Raw genomic sequence first — 18,274 nt, 5'->3', positions numbered from 1 at the left:
TGTGGTTTTTAAAAAAATTATAATTATTGAAATATATATTTAGAACAGGTTACCTTTAGAATAAAAATGTCCTTTTGCACTCGAAGATGTTGATCCCTTTTCTGGTGTGTGGAGATTGCTTTCCCAACAATGTGATCCAAATAGAGGCTGTATGGTTTAGGGCCTCGTTTCTTCATCTCATGGAATCGTTTTAAACAGTTTAATGCTGCGCTGGCTCTCCTGATAAAGATTAAGTTTAATGGTCATCCTCAATATTTAGCAAATATATTCTAACAGAGAACCACTAAAACCCAGATGGGAAGATTATGTTCTTACCTCGATACCATACCATACTGATTTTTGTATCCCGCAAATGTTGACAAGGAATCATTGCAGCTTACATAATGAAATGATACAGAGGTATCTTTCTGGTAACATGCTTGCTTTGCTGGCCTGTACCTTCTCTCCAGCGTCAGAATTGACATCGGGGGGAAGACTTGTAAGCCGGCAGCGTGCAATCGCTGTACACGCCAGGCCCTTCCCTGTCCGGAGTTGCTGCAGAGGGGGGGTTAATTAAATGGAGCTGGCGGGTGGTGAGAGGTGGCAGCGGACCAGGGGGAAGAGGAATCGGCGGCGGGTCGGCTTGGGGGCAGGAAAGGCTTCGGCGCGGGTCGGCTTCAGGGAAGGGAGGAAAGGGGTGGGAAAAAGGCTGGAAGGCAGTGAGGGGGAGTTGGGACACAGAAAGAAGGGAGGGGGCATTAATAGGAAAGGGGACACTAATAGGAAAAACAGAAAATGCAGCCATTTTACACAAGGGAGGGAGAAAGGGGGCACTAACTTGGGACATAGGAAGGAGTGAGGGAGGGAATAGACAATTGTTGGGCCCGAATGTGTGAGTGAGCAGGAAAGAGATGGTGCACATGGGGAAAGGAAGAATTAGATAGAGGGAGTGCACTAGATGTGGTGTGTTTAAATTTTAGCAAAGCCTTTGACAGTGCTCCACACAGACATCTAATATATAAACTGAATACCCTCGGGACTGGTCCCAAAGTGACAGCCTGGGTCAAGAACTGGTTGAGTGGAAGGCGACAGAGGGTAGTGATCAATGGAGATCGCTCTGAGGAAAGGGATGTTACCAGTGGTGTGCCTCAAGGTTTTGTTCTTGGGTCTATTCTTTTTATAAACGATATTGCTGAAGGGCTGTCGGGTAAGATTTGCCTCTTTGCAGATGTTACCAACATCTGCAATAGAGTAGACACCAGGATGATGTGAATAACATGAAGAAACATCTGGTGAGGCTTGAAGAATGGTCTGAAATTTGGCAGCTAAAATTTAATGTTAAAAAATGCAAGGTCATGCATTTGGGTTTCAAAAACTTGAAGGGATAGTACAGTTTAGGGCAGGGATGTCAAAGTCAGGCCTCGAGGGCCGCAATCCAGTCAGGTTTTCAGGATTTCCCTAATGAATATGCATGAGATCTATTAGCATACAATGAAAGCAGTGCATGCAAATAGATCTCATGCATATTCATTGTGGAAATCTTGAAAACCTGACTGGATTGCGGCCCTCGAAGACCGACTTTGACACCCCTGGTTTAGCGGATGATGAACTTATGTGCAAGACAGAAGAGCGGGACTTGGTTGTGATTGTATGTGATGAAATTAAAGTGGCCAAACAGGTTGAAGGTGACAGTGAAAGCTAGAAGGATGCTAGGGTGCATAGGGAGAGGTATGGCCAGTAGGAAAAAGGAGGTATTGATGCCCCTGTATAAGATTTTGGTGAGACTTCATTTAGAATATTGTGTACAATTCTGGAGGCTGCACCTTCAAAAAGATATAAAAAGGATAGAACTGGTCCAGAGGAAGGCTACTAAAATGGTATGTGGTGTTCATCATAAGGCCTATGGGGACAGACTTAAAGATCTCAATCTGTATACTTTTGAGGAAAGGCGGGAGAGAGGAGATATGATAGAGACGTTTAAACCTATGTGATGTAAATGCACACAAGTTGAATCTCTTTCATTTGAAAGGAAACTCTGGAATGAGAGGGCATAGGATGAAGCTAAAAGGTGATAGGCTCCAAAGTAAACTAAGGAAATACTTGTTTACAGAAAGGGAGGTAGATGCGTGGAAGAGGTGGTGGAGTCAGAGACTGTGTCTGATTTCAAGAAAGCCAGGGATAGTCACGTGGGATCTCTTAGAAAGAGGAAGAGATAATGGTTACTGCAGATGGGAAGACTGGATGGGCCATTTGGCCTTTTTCTGGCATCATATTTCTATGGGAATAGTTACTCAAAAAATTGCCAAAGATAGATTATCACAATATCAATTAAAATATATTATATCTTGCTGAACATACTCTGAATCACACTTGTGGTTTCTCAGAACGCCACCCTGATATATTAGTACAATGTGGCAGCACTTCTCACTGATTCCACTACTTTAACTCAATTCATGATGTATGACTCAATTTTTATTTATTCCATTAAATTTACTTCATATCTTTATGTGTAAATTTCATGTTATCTTCACAGCATTTAATTCTCATGAAATATAATTGACTAGAACTTAGCTTGAAATGTTGCTGCACAGGCCCACACTAACGCATTTTGAATCTTCATCATGGACGGGGTTTGTGCCGCACATGCTACATAAGTTCAATCACTTCACTTTTCAAACAGACCGCCGTTTAGCCACATAGTTGCCATAGTTGTTGCGGCACTAACCCCCATCTCTGATGAAGATTCAAAATGCCAAAAGCGATAGTTTCCTTGATCCAACATGCAATAGTAGCCTTGGAAGCACCATCACCATTACGAGAACCCGCTAAAAGGATAAAAAGCTGATCCGATTTCTGGAACTCCTGGGACCGCTGAACATAAGATCAAAGGACCAGACAGACATCCAACTTGTGCAACTGCCTCTGCTCCAAAGAGCCCTCCAGACTACACAAAACCGGGAGGACTATGGACTGGTTGACATGAAAAGGCAAAACCACCTTTGGCAGAAAGGAAGAAACAAGCCGCAGAACAATGCGCTCCCTAGAAAACTCCAGAAAGGGAGGCCTACAAGATAAAGCCTGCAGCTCAGAAATGTGTCTGGCAGAAGTAATGGCCACCAGGAAGACCGCCTTCAGAGTAAGGTCCTTCAAAGAGCAAGAACCTATGGGCTGAAAGGGAGGGTGCACAAACATGGACAGGATGACGGGTACCTTAGAAACAGTCCAGATCCTCACCAAACAAGAAAGACCCTCTAAAGGGAAACTTCATAAGCTTAGCCTTAGACGCCGTGTCCGCCGATCAAGCCAGAGCCACAGGATACGAAGAGCAGCCACACCGAGAGCCATGGACTTGGCTGAAGCATGCAAGAGATCATACATGATATCCATGAGACAAGAAACCCCCATCTCAATCTTAGCAAACACCTGATCCACCAAGGACCAGTCATCAGACTCCCGGTCAAGGACACTCTTAGACCACTGAAAACAAGTCCGAGCCACCAGACCGCCACACATCGCCGCCTGGACTGCCAGGGTAGCCACACCAAAACTCTGCTTAAGAAGACACATTAATCTACGCTCTTCAGAGTCTCGCAAAGCTGAGCCGCCTTTTACCAGCATAGTATGCCATCGCGCGAGGACCAAACCCACCGCATCCACCACTGGCGACTTCAAGATATCCCTATCCACCTCCAGGATGGGATACAGATGGGCCACAGACCGCACAAAATGAAAAGGCATTTCTGGCATCTTCCATTGCGCAAGCACAATATCCCGAATATCCTGATGCATAGGAAAACAGTGGGAGGCCGAGCAGATCCCCTGAAGCAGGGGGTCCACAACACGTGGGGGCTCCTTTGCGTCCTCCTCAAAATGCAAAACCGAGGAAGCCTGAATAAGCAGCAACTAGAGCTCTTCCCACTGAAAAATGTGCTCCACAGACGCATCCTCGACAGCTGGTGGTTTCGAAAAACCTCCGCTAATGGCATCTGTCCCCCACCCCCACCCCTCCGAGAGGATCCTGGAAGTCCACCAAGGGGAGACGCTGAAGAATTATTATTAGTTGTTATCACTTTTTCTTATTTTTTTTTTTTTTAAAGGTGGCAAGTAGAGGGAAGAGCTGCAACCTATCAGGAGCTCGGGAAGAAAAAACTGATTAGGCAGAGGGAGGAGCTCAGAAGACAAGGTGTCTGCACATGCTCAGTAAGTTAAAAAAAAAAAAAAAAACTTACTATACCAAGGGGAGAGCACCAGCACTCAGGCTCAGTCAGAGGACTTCACCAGCAAGTGTGCCTGCATTCCCACTGCTTGTCTCTGGAGAAACACATGCACTTGCATTGGTTTCAGCATGTGTCACGTCAGGGAAATTGGCTATTTCTGGTTCATATGACAAATTTCAGGTTTTGGAGCTTTTCAGTTTTTGGAATTTTAGATAAAGTATCTTGTACCTGTAATCTTGCCTCACAAATTTGCTTGACTTCTTTGACGGTGTGAACATGTGGATAAAGGTGAGTCGGTTGATATAGTGTATCTACATTTTCAGAAAGTTTTTCATAAATGTTTTTCACGAGAGGCTCCTGAGAAAATTAAAGTGGCATGGGATAGATGTCAAAGTTCAGTTGTGGATTAGTAATTGGTTACTGGGTCGAAAACAGAGGGTAAAGTTAAATAGTCATTTTTTCTCAATGGAGGAGAGTAAACAATGGAGTGCCACAGGGATCTTGTACTAGGACGGGTGCTATTTAGCATATTTATAAATGATCTGGAAATTGGAACGAGTGAGGTGATCAACTGTTCAAAGTTGTTAAAACAAATATGGATTGTGAAAAATTGCAGGCGGACCTTAGGAAATTGGAAGACTGGGCATCCAAGTGGCAGATGAAATTTAATGTGGACAAATGCAAAGTGACGCACATAGGGAAGAATCAGTTACCAAATGCTAAGGTCCACTTTGGGGATTAGCACCCAAGAAAAGGATCTGGGTATCATCGCAGACAATACGATGAAACCTTCCATCCAATGTGCGGCAGCGGCTAAAAAAGCAAACAAGATGCTAGGAATTATTTTTAAAAAGGGATGGTTAACAAGACTAAGAATGTTATAATGCCCCTGTATCACTTCATGGTACGACCTCACCTGGAGTATTGCTTTCAGTTCTGGTCTCCTTATCTCAAGAAAGATATAGTGGCACTAGAAAAAATTAAAAGAAGAGCGACCAAGATGATAAAGGGGATGTAACTCCTGTCATATGAGGAAAGACTAAAACTGTTAAGGATCTTCAGCTTGGAAAAAGAGACGGCTGAGGGGAGATATGAATGAAATTTATAAAATCCTGAGTGGAGTAGAACGGGTATAAGTGGATCGATTTTTCACTCCATCAAAAATACAAAGACTAGAGGATACTTGAAATTACAGGGAAATACTTTTAAAACCAATAGGAGGAAATTATTTTTCACTCAGAGAATAGTTAAGCTCTAAAAAAAGCATTGCTAGAGGTTGTGGTAAGAGCGGATAGCATAGCTGGTTTTAAGAAAGGTTTGGATAAGTTCCTAGAGGAAAAGTCCAAAGTCTTTTATTGAGAAAGACATGGGGAAAGCCACTGCTTGTCCTGGATTGGTAGCATGGAATATTGCTACTTCTTGGGTTTTGGCCAGGTACTAGTGACCTGATTGGTCATCGTGACCCAGAAAGGCTATTCTTATGTTCTTATGTAATTATTTATAATAAAGTCGTTTTCTCCTTGATGTGGATTTTAAAGCTTCCTGTGTTGCATTGTAATATATTCAAAATTTCAATTAAAAAATACACATTAAAGCAGACTTGGGGATATCTACTGCTTACCTCGGAGATAAGTAGCACCAAATTTTTTATTTTAACTTTTGGGATCCTGCCAGATTCTTGTTACCTGGACTAGGCACTGTTTTTGTTTTTTTAAATCTTTATTCATTTTCAAATCTTATACCAAGTGTACAATATTCAAACATAAAATTCATACAAATCACTTGACGTTCTTAATAATTATTGTCTAAAAGCATATAAGAGTATCCCCTCCCCCACCCATTCAAATCATCAATAATAAACCCATTAACACATTTAACATACCTCCCCATCCCTATACTACCATTCTTTACTCTATGTAAACTTTTAAGAAGTGCACAAATATATCCATAGATAATATTGAAATCATCACTTATAAATCTAACAAGAAAAACTTAAATTGTATATGTAAACCCATATCTCTCCCCATTTCCCCCAAATTATATAATTTAACAATATAATAAAAACCCTATCCCTCTCTAGTATTTCAATAATAAGTAAGAAAAATGGTATTCAATCATCACAAAAAGAAGTCAATGGTTCCCAGATTTTAAAAAAAGTCTTATAGTTTCCATTTTGTACAGCTAATGATATTTCCATTTTAAACATGTGACATAATGAGTTCCACCAAAAATTGAAATTAAGTCTACTGCAATCCTTCCAATTGTTAGTGATTTGTTGAATGGCGACTCCAGTCATGATTAATAAAAGTTTATTATTAGATGAAGATATCTGACTCTTTTTTGTCATAGAGGTTCCAAATAATACCATATCATAAGATAGTGCTACATGATTTTCCAGTAAACAATTTACTTGATCCCAGATGGAATTCCAAAAGGCTAAGATATAGGGACAATAAAACAAAAGATGATCCAAAGTCCCTATATCAAGATTACAATGCCAGCATCTATTAGACAAGGAACTATTCAGCTTCTGTAATCTAACTGGGGTCCAAAATGCTCTATGCAAAAGAAAAAAACATGTTTGTCTCATAGATGCAGACATTGTACGTCTCATTCTCCAAGACCAAATTTGTGGCCATTGAGAAGCTGAAATCTGATGCTTAATCTCAATGCTCCAAATATCCTTAAGACCATTTTTAGGTTTCTTTTTAACCAAATCATTAATAGTTTTATACCACTGCGCGGCCTAATGTCCCAGAAAGTCTACCTGGAAGTATGAAAATTCCAAACTATATTGAGTATTAAGATTTTTCCATTCAGGGAACCCTGCCTGAATGGCCTGCTTCAATTGCAACTACCGAAAACTTTACGATTTATGGAGCCCAAATTTATGTTGCAATTGTGTAAAATCAAGCAGTTTACCATTTAAAATAACATCATTTAAAGTCCATATACCTGCAATTATCCAATGCTTCTAGATAATCTTAAAACCGCCAATTTGAATCCTGGGGTTTAGCCAAATGGATTGATTTGTTAACTTGCTGTTAGGAATAGCAGTTAAGTTATGAACAAATCGCAAGGTTTTCCAAGTATCCATTAAAATTCTATTTTCCTTATATAATCTGGGCATCTTTATACTAAGAACATGACAAAGATATTATGAAAACATGAGTCGCCATTCCAAATATAACCAATCAGGAGTGTACTCAATGAGCTCCTGATGATACCTATAAAAGTTTGGAAAATTTACCCCACCCTCCTTAATTGGCTTTTGTAGAGATACTAAAGCAATTTGGAGAGTTTTACCTTGCCAAATAAATTTAATGAATAACGAATTCAATTTTTTGTAAAAAGATTCATGAAAAAACACTGGAATCATTCCCATTTGATAACAAACCACAGGCAACATCATCATTTTAACCGTTTGAACTCTCCCCCACCTAGACAAATGTAAAGGATTCCACTGTTCACATAATTCTGTTACCTTTTGTAGTAATAACTTTTCATTTTCTTTGACCGTATCTTCTAACGTGGTTTTGATCCAAATTCCTTAGTATTTTAAACCATCAATTTTCCATACGAACAAGAATGTATCAAACATACTTTTTGTACAGTGTACATTTAGTGGAAGAATTTCAGATTTGCTCCAATTTATTTTATACCCTGAGAATTTTCCAAAATTTTCTATCAATTCTAGCAGGCAAGGAATGGATGTGCCAGGCTTTCTCAAATACAATAATATATCATCTGCATATGCAGAGAGTTTATATTCCCACTCCTTACGAGGGATACCCTGTATCCCCTTTGCCTGTTGAATAGCAATAAATAAGGGTTCTAAAACAATGTCAAAAAGCAAAGGAGACAATGGACAACCCTGTCTAACTCCCCTATGCAAATGAAAACGATCAGATAAATTGTTATTAATATATAATCTTGCCATAGGGGAGCTATATAAAGTTTGAACCATTTGAATAAAACCTGGACCTATACCAAACCAATCCAGTGCCTAGTACATGAATGTCCATTCTACTCTATCAAAAGCCTTTTCCGCATCTAAAGATACAGCAAAAGCCAGCTCATTCATGTTTTTAGTTAATTTTAGTGTGTGAAAGGCCAAATCGTGTATTACTAGAAGAATGTCTGTTCACAAGGAACCCAGTTTGATGTACATCAATTATGAAAGGGAGAGCTTTAGCCAATCTAACTGCCAAAATTTTAGCTAATAATTTACCATCTACATTAATTAAAGATATAGGCCTGTAGTTTGATACCAATGTAGGATCTTTATTTGGCTTTGGCAAAACAATAGTCAAAGATTCTTCCACAGTACCTGTAATACAACCTTTGTTTAGTTGAGACTGATATAAATTTAATAATTGGGGTAATAAAAAATTTTGAAAAGCTTTATAAAATTCTACTGTAAAACCATCCCCACCTGGAGCGGATCCAACTCTAAGAGACTTCAATGCTGTTTCTAATTCTTTTAATGATATAGGTTTTTTTAAACTTTGTTTTATATGATCAGGAAGTTTTGAACCCTCTATAAGATTTAAAAATTCCAAACCATTTTGAACTTTTTCAACATAAGACTCAGAAGAATACAACTCCTTATAAAACTGAAGAAACTGATTTATAATATTCCTATTTTGAGAATGTGTAATTCCACTATCATCTTTTATTGCTATTATTTTTGTTTTCCTCTTCTTTGCTTTAAGATAATTAGCAAGTAATCTTCCCGCCTTATTTGAATTTCCAAAATACAAAGTTTGTTGTGTAAACAAATCCTTTCTTGCCAATCTTGAAGAGATTTCATTATATTTACCTTTTGCCTTTAACAGAGCCTGCAATGTTGCCAATTACCTATTAATTTGGATTCCAACAATTGGATTTCTTTTTCCAAATTAAAAAACTGTTTAGTCAATTGCTTTTTTTTATATGCAGAATATGAAATGATATTACCTCTCATAGTAGCTTTAAAAGCGTCCCACAAAATTTCCATACTAATATCTTCAGAAGTATTTATTTGGAAAAATTCTGAGATCTTTAATTTAAAATATTCAAGAAAAGCAGAATCCACAACCAATGTATTCTCAAAACTCCATATTGATCTAGAACTATCTTTGTCACCAAACTCAAATTTAATCCAGACCCCTCCATGATCAGACAATATGATTGGATCAATGGAAGCTTGTGTAACTTGTTGTACCAACGAGTTTGAAACAAAAACATAATCAATTCTCGAAAAAGCACAGTTACTTACCGTAACAGGTGTTATCCAGGGACAGCAGGCATATATTCTCACATGTGGGTGACGTCATCTACGGAGCCCCGATGCGGAAGCATTTTCAAGCAAACTTGATTGAAGATTTAAGTTTGCTCTGCTGCTCCACGCATGCGTGCCTTCCTGTTCCACTAGGGGGCGCATCCCCTCGTGGTCTCCAGTTCACTTAACTAGCAAAGAAGCCAACCTCGGGGAGGTGGGCGGGTTGTGAGAATATATGCCTGCTGTCCCTGGATAACACCTGTTACGGTAAGTAACTGTGCTTTATCCCAGGACAAGCAGGCATGATATTCTCACATGTGGGTGACCTCCAAGCTAACCAAAAGGGGATGGAGGGAAGTTGGCAATTTAAGCAAATAGATTTCGCAAGACCGATTGGCCGAACCGGCCATCGCTCCTGGACAGTGAGTCCAGACAGTAGTGGGAGGTGAAAGTATGAACCGAAGACCACGTGGTAGCCTTGCAGATTTCCTCAATAGGTGTGGACCTGAGGAATGCTACGGAGGCTGCCATCGCTCGGACCTTGTGTCCCGTTACTTGACCATGCAGTGTGAGACCAGCCTGAGCGTAGCAGAAGGAGATGCAATCGGCCAACCAGTTGGACAAGGTGCGCTTGGAGACTGGGTGACCTAACCGGTTTGGGTCGAAGGACAGAAACAATTGTGGGACTTTCCGGTGTGACTGAGTGCGTTGGAGGTAGAAGGCCAACGCTCTCTTGCAGTCAAGAGTATGGAGCGCCACCTCTCTGGGGTGAGAGTGGGGCTTGGGAAAAAATACTGGCAAGACAATGGACTGATTGAGGTGAAAATCAGACATTACTTTAGGCAAGAACTTTGGATGGGTGCGGAGTACCACCTTGTCGTGATGGAATACCGTGAAGGGTGGGTCCGCTACTAGAGCCTGTAACTCACTAACCCGCCGAGCGGACGTGAGCGCAAGCAGGAAAATTGCCTTCCAAGTTAGGAATTTTGGATGGCATTTGTCTAGGGGCTCAAATGGAGGTTTCATTAGTTGAGCCAGAACCACGTTGAGGTCCCAAACCACCGGAGGGGGTTTGAGAGGAGGGTGGACATTCAGAAGACCCTTCATGAAGCGAGAGACTAAGGGATGGAGCGAGAGGGCTTTCCCTTCCAGGGGCTGATGAAAGGCCGCAATCGCACTGAGGTGTACTCGAATGGAGTTGGTCTTTAGGCCGGAATGAGATAATTGAAGTAAATAGTCAAGGACCAGAGGGACGGGGGCCGACACCGGGTCCTGGCTGTGGGCGGAGCACCAGGTTGAGAATCTAGTCCACTTTTGGGAGTAGCAGGTTCTCGTCGAGGTCTTTTTAGATGCCTCCAATATCTCCTTGACTGATTGAGACACGGGGAGAGCAGTCAGGGGGAGAGAAACCAAGCATTCAGATGAAGAGATTGAAGATTGGGATGTAACAGCGAACCCTGACCCTGTGATAGTAGAGAGGGAAACAGAGGCAGAGGCAGTGGATCTCTGGCACTGAGTTGAAGTAGAAGGGAAAACCAAGGCTGGCGTGGCCAGCGAGGAGCAATCAGGATCAGGGTGGTTTGTACTGTTTTCAGGTAGACAAGCATCCGCAGTATCAGAGGAAACGGCGGGAACGCATATAGGAACCTTCCCTCCCAGTCGAGGAGGAAGGCGTCGGCCTCGAGCCGGTCCGGGGAGTATATCCGGGAGCAGAAGAGAGGCAGCTTGTGGTTGTGGGGGGATGCGAATAGATCTATTTGAGGCGTCCCCCACTTTTCGAACACTTGTCGTAGGATGTGAGAGTGCAGTGACCACTCGTGTGGCTGGAGGAGGCGGCTGAGTCTGTCCGCCAGACAGTTTTGTTCTCCTTGTATGTACACCGCTCGAAGGAAGGTGTTGTTGGAGATTGCCCATTTCCAGAGGCGCAGGGCTTCCCGGCAAAGGGACCAAGACCCTGTTCCCCCTTGTTTGTTTACGTAGTACATCGCTACCTGGTTGTCGGTTCGGATGAGAACCACTCGGTCGTGGAGCAGATGTTGAAAAGCTACAGCTGCGAGGTAGATGGCCCGAAGCTCTAGCACGTTGATGTGGCAGCGACGGTCTTCTGCTGACCACATCCCTTGAGTGCGTAGGCCGTCCAGATGGGCTCCCCAAGCGTACTCCGACGAGTCCGTGGTGAGTATCTTGCTGTGGGGTGGGGTGAGGAAGAGCAAACCTTTGGAAAGATTTGAAGAGTCGGCCCACCAGCGGAGCGATCGTTGCAAAGAAGGCGTCACTGTCACGGGGCGGTCGATCGGGTCCCGGTCTTGACGCCATTGAGAGGCCAGGGTTCATTGAGGAATTCTCAGATGGAGGCGGGCGAAGGGTGTGACGTGGACGGTGGAGGCCATGTGGCCCAGAAGAGTCATCATCTGCCGAGCTGATACCGAGGTCAGCAGGGAAAACCTTCGACTCAGACTTACTAACGCCTCTAGGCGCGGAGGGGGGAGGAAGGAACGGAGGCAAACCGTGTCCAGCATGGCCCCGATGAACTGTAGGGACTGGGAGGGGCGTAGTTGGGATTTTGGGAAGTTTATCTCGAACCCCAGACTTTGTAGGTAGGTAATAGTCTGTTGGGTCGCTGAGATAACCGCTTTCCTGGACGGGGCTTTGATCAGCCAGTCGTCCAGGTAGGGGAATACCTGGAGGCCCTGGGAGCGTAAGGTTGCTGCGACCACCACGAGGCACTTGGTGAAGACCCGAGGTGACGATGCTAGGCCGAAGGGAAGGACACGGTATTGTAGGTGCAAGTCCCCTACCTGAAAATGCAAGAACTTGCGGTGAGCGGGGTGCACTGGGACATGTGTGTATGCCTCCTTCAGATCGAGGGAGCAGAGCCAGTCGCCCTCGTCGATCAGGGGGTAGAGGGTCGGTAGGGAAAGCATCCGAAATTTTTCTCGTATCAGAAATTTGTTGAGGCGTCTCAAGTCTAGTATTGGGCGTAAGTCTCCCGTTTTTTTCGGTACCAGGAAGTAACGGGAGTAGAAGCCCTTCCCCCATTGGTCGGGGGGAACCTCCTCCACTGCTCTCAGGCGAAGCAGGTCTCGAGCTTCGGAGAGGAGTAGGGGTAGCTGCGTCCGGTTGGGAGGGCAATTCCTTGGGGGGTTTTCCGGAGGAATGGTCCGAAAGTTGAGAGAGTATCCTGATGAGATCACGCCAAGGACCCATGCGTCCGACGTGACTTGTTCCCAGCGAGGGTAAAAGGCTTTGAGGCGACCCGCGATGGGAAGGAGGCTTGGGACTATGGCGGAGGGGGCCCGCCCCTTCCGCGTTTCCCGTCAAAAGGACGGGGATGGTTTGGTAGTCGCAGGCGGTTGAGACTTGGGCATGGCCCGGTGGTGGGCTTGCGGACGCCTGGGTGGAGGCCGCGAGAAGGCAGGAGTGGATTTTTGTGGGTAGCGGCGTGGAGGGGCCCTATACGGCCTGGACGTGGGCGGTTTGGGCTTTTGTCGGACGAGGGAGGCAAATGAGCGTTCGTGTTCGGAGAGGCGTTTTGTAGCCGCCTCGATAATGTCATCGAACAGTTCTTTTCCCACGCAGGGGAGGTCAGCCAACCGGTCCTGTAAGTTGGGGTCCATGTCGACCAGGCGTAGCCAAGCTAGTCGTCGCATGGCGATAGCAAAAGCTGCCTCTCTGGAGGAGAGTTCGAAGCCATCGTAGGCTGCGTGGAATAGATGGAGGCGTAGGTTGGAGAGGGATTCCAACAGTAAGCTAAAGGCTCCTTGGCGGGAGGCCGGTAGGTCAGTCTCAAAGGCTCTCAGTAGTCCAATGAGGTATTTGAGGTAGGATGTGAAGGTGAAAGTGTAGCTTTGCACCCTAGAGGCCATCATCGCATTTTGATATAGTCTTCTGCCGAACTTGTCTAGGGTTCGGCCTTCTCGGCCTGGGGGGACCGCCGCTGAGACCCGGGAGGGGTGAGCCTTTTTTAAGGAGGATTCTACTAACAGCGACTGGTGGGAGAGCTGTGGTTGTTCAAAACCCGGAAAGGGTACTGTACGGTACTTGGCCTCCATTTTGGAGGGCACGGCTGTGACCATATAGGGGGTCTCTAGGTTCCTGAAGAGAGCCTGTTGAAGTATCGGGTTGGGCGGTAAGCGAAGGGACTCTCTGGGTAGTGATGGCATATCCAGTTCCGCTAGGTACTCTTTAGAGTATCTGGAGTCGGACTGGAGGTCTAAGTTCAAGGCGTGGCCCATGTCCTGGACAAAGCGTGAGAAGGATGGTCGGGATGTTCCCGAGGCCCCGTGGGGGGTCGGTGAACGAGACCTCCGTCGGGTGGAGAAGGAAGGGAAGGCTTCCCTCGAGTAGCGAGGTTCCTGCTCCGATCCAAGCTCCGATACCGGGGAAGTACTGTGACAGTGTTCCGGGGTCGTGGATCTCCGACGTCTCGAGGAATCCCTCGGAGACGATGCCGGGGTTCAGGGTACCGATCGGTGTCGAATCGGTGACCTCGACCCGGACTCCCTTGGTGAAAACCCGAAACCTCGGATCGGAGCCCCGGTCCGAGGGGGAGTTCGGAGGATGCATGGGTTGGAGAGTGATAACTCTGCCACCTTCAGCGGTCCCGTACGAGGTGTAGGTGAACGGCCTCGTAGAGTGGGGGAACTCCGGGCCTTCTTAGAGGTACGGCGGTTCGAGGTTTCTATTGGTTTAGCCCGACGTTTTGCCCTGTGGCGGTCTATGGAGGGAGAGCGCCTCGGTGCCTCGGCGAGGAGTCCGAGGAGGATGAGATGCGGCGAAGTTTGCGCACTTTCCCCGAGGTGGCTCGACGCGAGGCTGAGGCTGGTCTGGCACTTGCGGGGTCGAGGTCGAGGCAGAGGCTGGTTGTAGATGGGCCATTGCAGCGGACAGCTCCGAGGAGATCATTGCTCGGAGTAGGTCCTGGAAGACGGGCACGGACAGCATCGAGGGCATGTCCCTTGCCTCGGTGCACTCCACCGGGGGCGACCTCGTATCAGAGTATTCCCGTGTGGTGGAGGCACGGCCCGAAGGCTTGGAGGGCTTCGTCGGGGCTGTAAGCATGGGACTTCCGCCATGCGTCGCTGGTGTCCCCGAGGTTGGTTTCTTCGCTGGTACAGAACCTGAAGAGGGGACTTACCCGGAGCCGAGGCTTTCTGTTGTCCCGAGGGCTTCGGGGTCGAGTCTCGAGGCGATGCCGAGGTATTCGGGGCCGAGGTCAAGGCCGGGGCCGAGGCCGGGGCCGACCTCGAGGCCGAGGTAGAAGGTTGGTCTGGGGCAAAAAGATCCGCCATGCGGGCTTTCCTTCGACGGAGGGCCCGATTCTGGAAAGTAGCGCACTGGGGACAGGAGTCGGTTGGATGAGCAGCCCCCAGGCAGAGGATGCACCGGCGATGCGGGTCTGTGATGGAAAGAAGCCGCTCGCACCGGGTGCACTTTTTAAAGCCGGTCAAAGGCCGGGACATAGAATCGAAAGTGGCCGCGGCTCGAACAGCCGCGCGGCCACGGGGACCCGGAAGCCTCCGGGTCATTCAAATGAAGCAGGAATCAAGTTGTAGAAGAAAAAATTTAGCGCACAGCGACTTAACCGATGAAAAACAAGAAAAATCGCGGTGCTAGAAGGCAGTTGGGGCAGAGCCTGAAAAAACACGACTTCTAGGCTCAGCGGAAAATTTTGAACTGGAGACCACGAGGGGATGCGCCCCCTAGTGGAGCAGGAAGGCACGCATGCGTGGAGCAGCAGAGCAAACTTAAATCTTCAATCAAGTTTGCTTGAAAATGCTTCCGCATCGGGGCTCCGTAGATGACGTCACCCACATGTGAGAATATCATGCCTGCTTGTCCTGGGATAAAGACTGATAAAACTTGCGAGCAAAAAGAAAATTCCTGATCATTAAAATGAAGTATACGCCATATATCTTTTAAGTCACAAGATTGTACCAGATTATCTAGTCCTAATGATTTAATAATTTTGCTTGGCTTTTTATCCATAATCGGACCAACAACAGCATTAAATTCTCCAACTACAACTAAATTAGAAGCAGCCAATGGGAGTAATAATCGTTATAAATTATTAAAATATTCATTTTGGTTCGAATTAGGGGCATATACCGTATTTGCCGGCGTATAAGACGACTGGGCGTATAAGACGACCCCCCAACTTTTACAGTTAAAATATAGAGTTTGTTATATACTCGCCGTATAAGACTACCCCTTCTTCCGCACACCTTCTGCACAACAAATAAAACTTAAAAGAACATCAGAATTTATTTCAACAATTTTAATTAATTCACTAAAGCTGAATAGAACAATAAACCCATGGGAGCTGCCATGCTATTTGTTTTCTAAACTGTTAACCAAACTGAAACTGTCAATGATAGAAGGAAGATAACACATAGAGGGAGAGAGCAAGTGCCGGGCAAGTCCCTAGCAAGTTTGCTGGCATGACAGTTTCCCTTTAAAAGCCTTCAAAAGCCTCCTGTTCGCCCCCGCAACTTCCTTAAGGGCTAGACTCCACACACGGCCGCATGTGCGAGAGACGTAGTAAAGAGAAAAGGGGTGGGGCCAGAGCGCCGCTGCTTCCCGCTGCGCAGGATGAAGGAGCTGGCACCCTTGTCACACTGATGTCCCACCATGGCCCCGCTGATGTCCCGGCAGGTTTACTAGTACCGTAAGGAGGTAAGGAAGGAGATATTAGGGCATGTAAAGTAGAGAGTTGCGCGGGGACAGAAATCCCACCCGTCCCCACCCGTCCCTGCCAAAGTCCCACCCGTCCCCACGAGGAAACCCACCCGTCCCCGTGAGGAATCCCCTCCATCCCCACCCGTCCCCGCGAGGAATCCCCTCCGTCCCCATAAACTTCAGAAATAGTTATTTCATTTAATTATGCTACTGAATTAAAGGCTCTGGTAGAAACCCATTTACAAATAAGCAAAAAGACTTTATTAATTTGAAAATATTAATTGGGAAGAATACATACTTTGTAAACGGGTTTCTACCAGAGCCTCTAATGTTTATAAATTTTTATCAACACAACTAATATACTACTTTATCCTGAAGCAAAAAAAAAAAAAAAAAAAAGAAATAGAATTCTTTTTCCTACCTTTGTTGCCTGGTTTCTGCTTTCCTCATGTTCTCATTCAATTCCTTCCATCCACTATCTCTCTTCCTTCTGCATCTTCCATTTGCTCTGTTACTGTGCCTCTCCCTTTCTTCCCCCTTCCAAATTGGTCTGGCACCCATCTTCTTCTCTCTGCTCCCCCCATAGTCTGGCATCTGTCTTCTTCCCTGCCAGCGTCTTCTCCCTACTCTCTCTTCCTCATTTCCTTTGTGTCCTTCTCCCCCCCCCACCCTTCCCATGGCCTTTCAGCGTCCTTCTCCACCCCTTTGTATTCCCCCATGTGCTTTCAGCCTCCTTCTCCCTCCTCTGTCTTCAAGTGCTTTCAGAGTCCTTCCCCCCCCCTCCTGTCTTCACCATGGCCTTTCAGCGTCTTTCTCCCCCCCTCCTTCTCTACCGCCCCGGGTGCAGCACAGCCGGCCAGGTCCCCTTACTTTTGTGGCACTTCCCTGACCAACCGACAACAGCCCCGGTCCGACAAACCTCCCTGCCCTTAACCGCGAATCTAAATTACCTTCTTACAGCTGCTGTAAGAAGGTAATTTAGATTCGCGGCTACAGGGCAGGGAGGATTGTCGGACCCGGGCTGTTATCGGTCGGTCGGGGAAGTGCCACAAAAGTAAGGGAACCTGGCCGGCTGTGCTGCAACCAGGGCGGGGAGGGGCAGGCCGCCCCTCTCCCTTGGTAGCCACTCGAACCGCGAGGCTACTCTCCTTCTCCTTATCTGCCCTGCCTGCAGCACAGAGCCGAACGGAAATCTTCCCGACGTCAGCGCTGACGTCGGAGGGAGGGAGGGCTTTATTTAAGCTTTGTTTAAGCCCTCCCTCCCCTCCGACGTCAGCGCTGACGTCGGGAAGACTTCCGTTCGGCTCTGTGCTGCAAGCAGAGAAGGTAGGGAGAAGAAGAGCCGCGTACATCCAGAAGACTGAGCATCCAGCCCCGCAGGAGCCCCGCGACCCTCGGAGGCGTCCCCATGGGATCCCCGCGACCCTAGGGGGCGTCCCCACTGGATCCCCGCGACCCTAGGGGCGTCCCCGTGCAGCTCTCTAATGTAAAGTAAGGGCATGTAAACAGTACCCGGCGTATAAGACGACCCCCGACTTTGGGGAGGATTTTAAGGTACTGAAAAGTCGTCTTATACACCGGCAAATACGGTATATTAAATAAAGTCAAGGTATTATTCCCCATTCTCATTTCTACTATAATCCATCTTCCTAAGGGATCAAAGTCTATCATTTGAAAAGTAGCTGAAGAATTACTATTTACTAAAATGGCTACACCTGCCTTCTTTCCTACAGCAGGTGCAAAAACACAATGTTTAACCCAACCACCTTCGAGCTTCTTAGATTCTAAAGCAGACAGATGCGTCTCCTGGATACAATAAATATCTGCCTGTTGCTTTTTCAAGAAAATTAACATTTTTTTCCTTTTCACGGGATGATTGAGACCATTGACATTAAGGGAAAAGAGTTTAACCTCCATTATCTGAAAGTATTATAATATCACTCACCCAATCATGATATAAAACATTATGTATTGTTAGATGAATAAACACCATTCTTCCTAAAACTCCTGATAGTATAATACACCTCCTAGAACCAGCAAGAAATAATACATTCCCACCCAACCCTCCCTTACTCACCCTATAAAACGTCATTAAAAGCTTGGAACTGCACATTTAAAATCAAGCAAAACATGAGAA

The 18,274-nt window shown here is 45.8% G+C and overlaps 1 protein-coding gene across 5 annotated transcripts in view; it reads right to left on the bottom strand.

Annotated features, from left to right (window-relative positions):
• Nucleotides 1–18,274, bottom strand: part of RICTOR (RPTOR independent companion of MTOR complex 2) — a 607,299-nt gene that overhangs the window by 316,515 nt on the left and 272,510 nt on the right. For all 5 annotated transcript variants that reach the window (XM_033932568.1, XM_033932543.1, XM_033932533.1 and 2 more), the window contains one exon: nucleotides 54–219. In XM_033932568.1, coding sequence (XP_033788459.1) covers nucleotides 54–219 — 166 coding nt within the window. The remainder of the gene's footprint in view (nucleotides 1–53; nucleotides 220–18,274) is intronic.

Source organism: Geotrypetes seraphini, chromosome 1, assembly GCF_902459505.1.
Source record: "Geotrypetes seraphini chromosome 1, aGeoSer1.1, whole genome shotgun sequence".
Lineage (NCBI taxonomy): Eukaryota > Metazoa > Chordata > Amphibia > Gymnophiona > Dermophiidae > Geotrypetes > Geotrypetes seraphini.
This window is presented reverse-complemented; position numbering and strand designations above follow the sequence as displayed.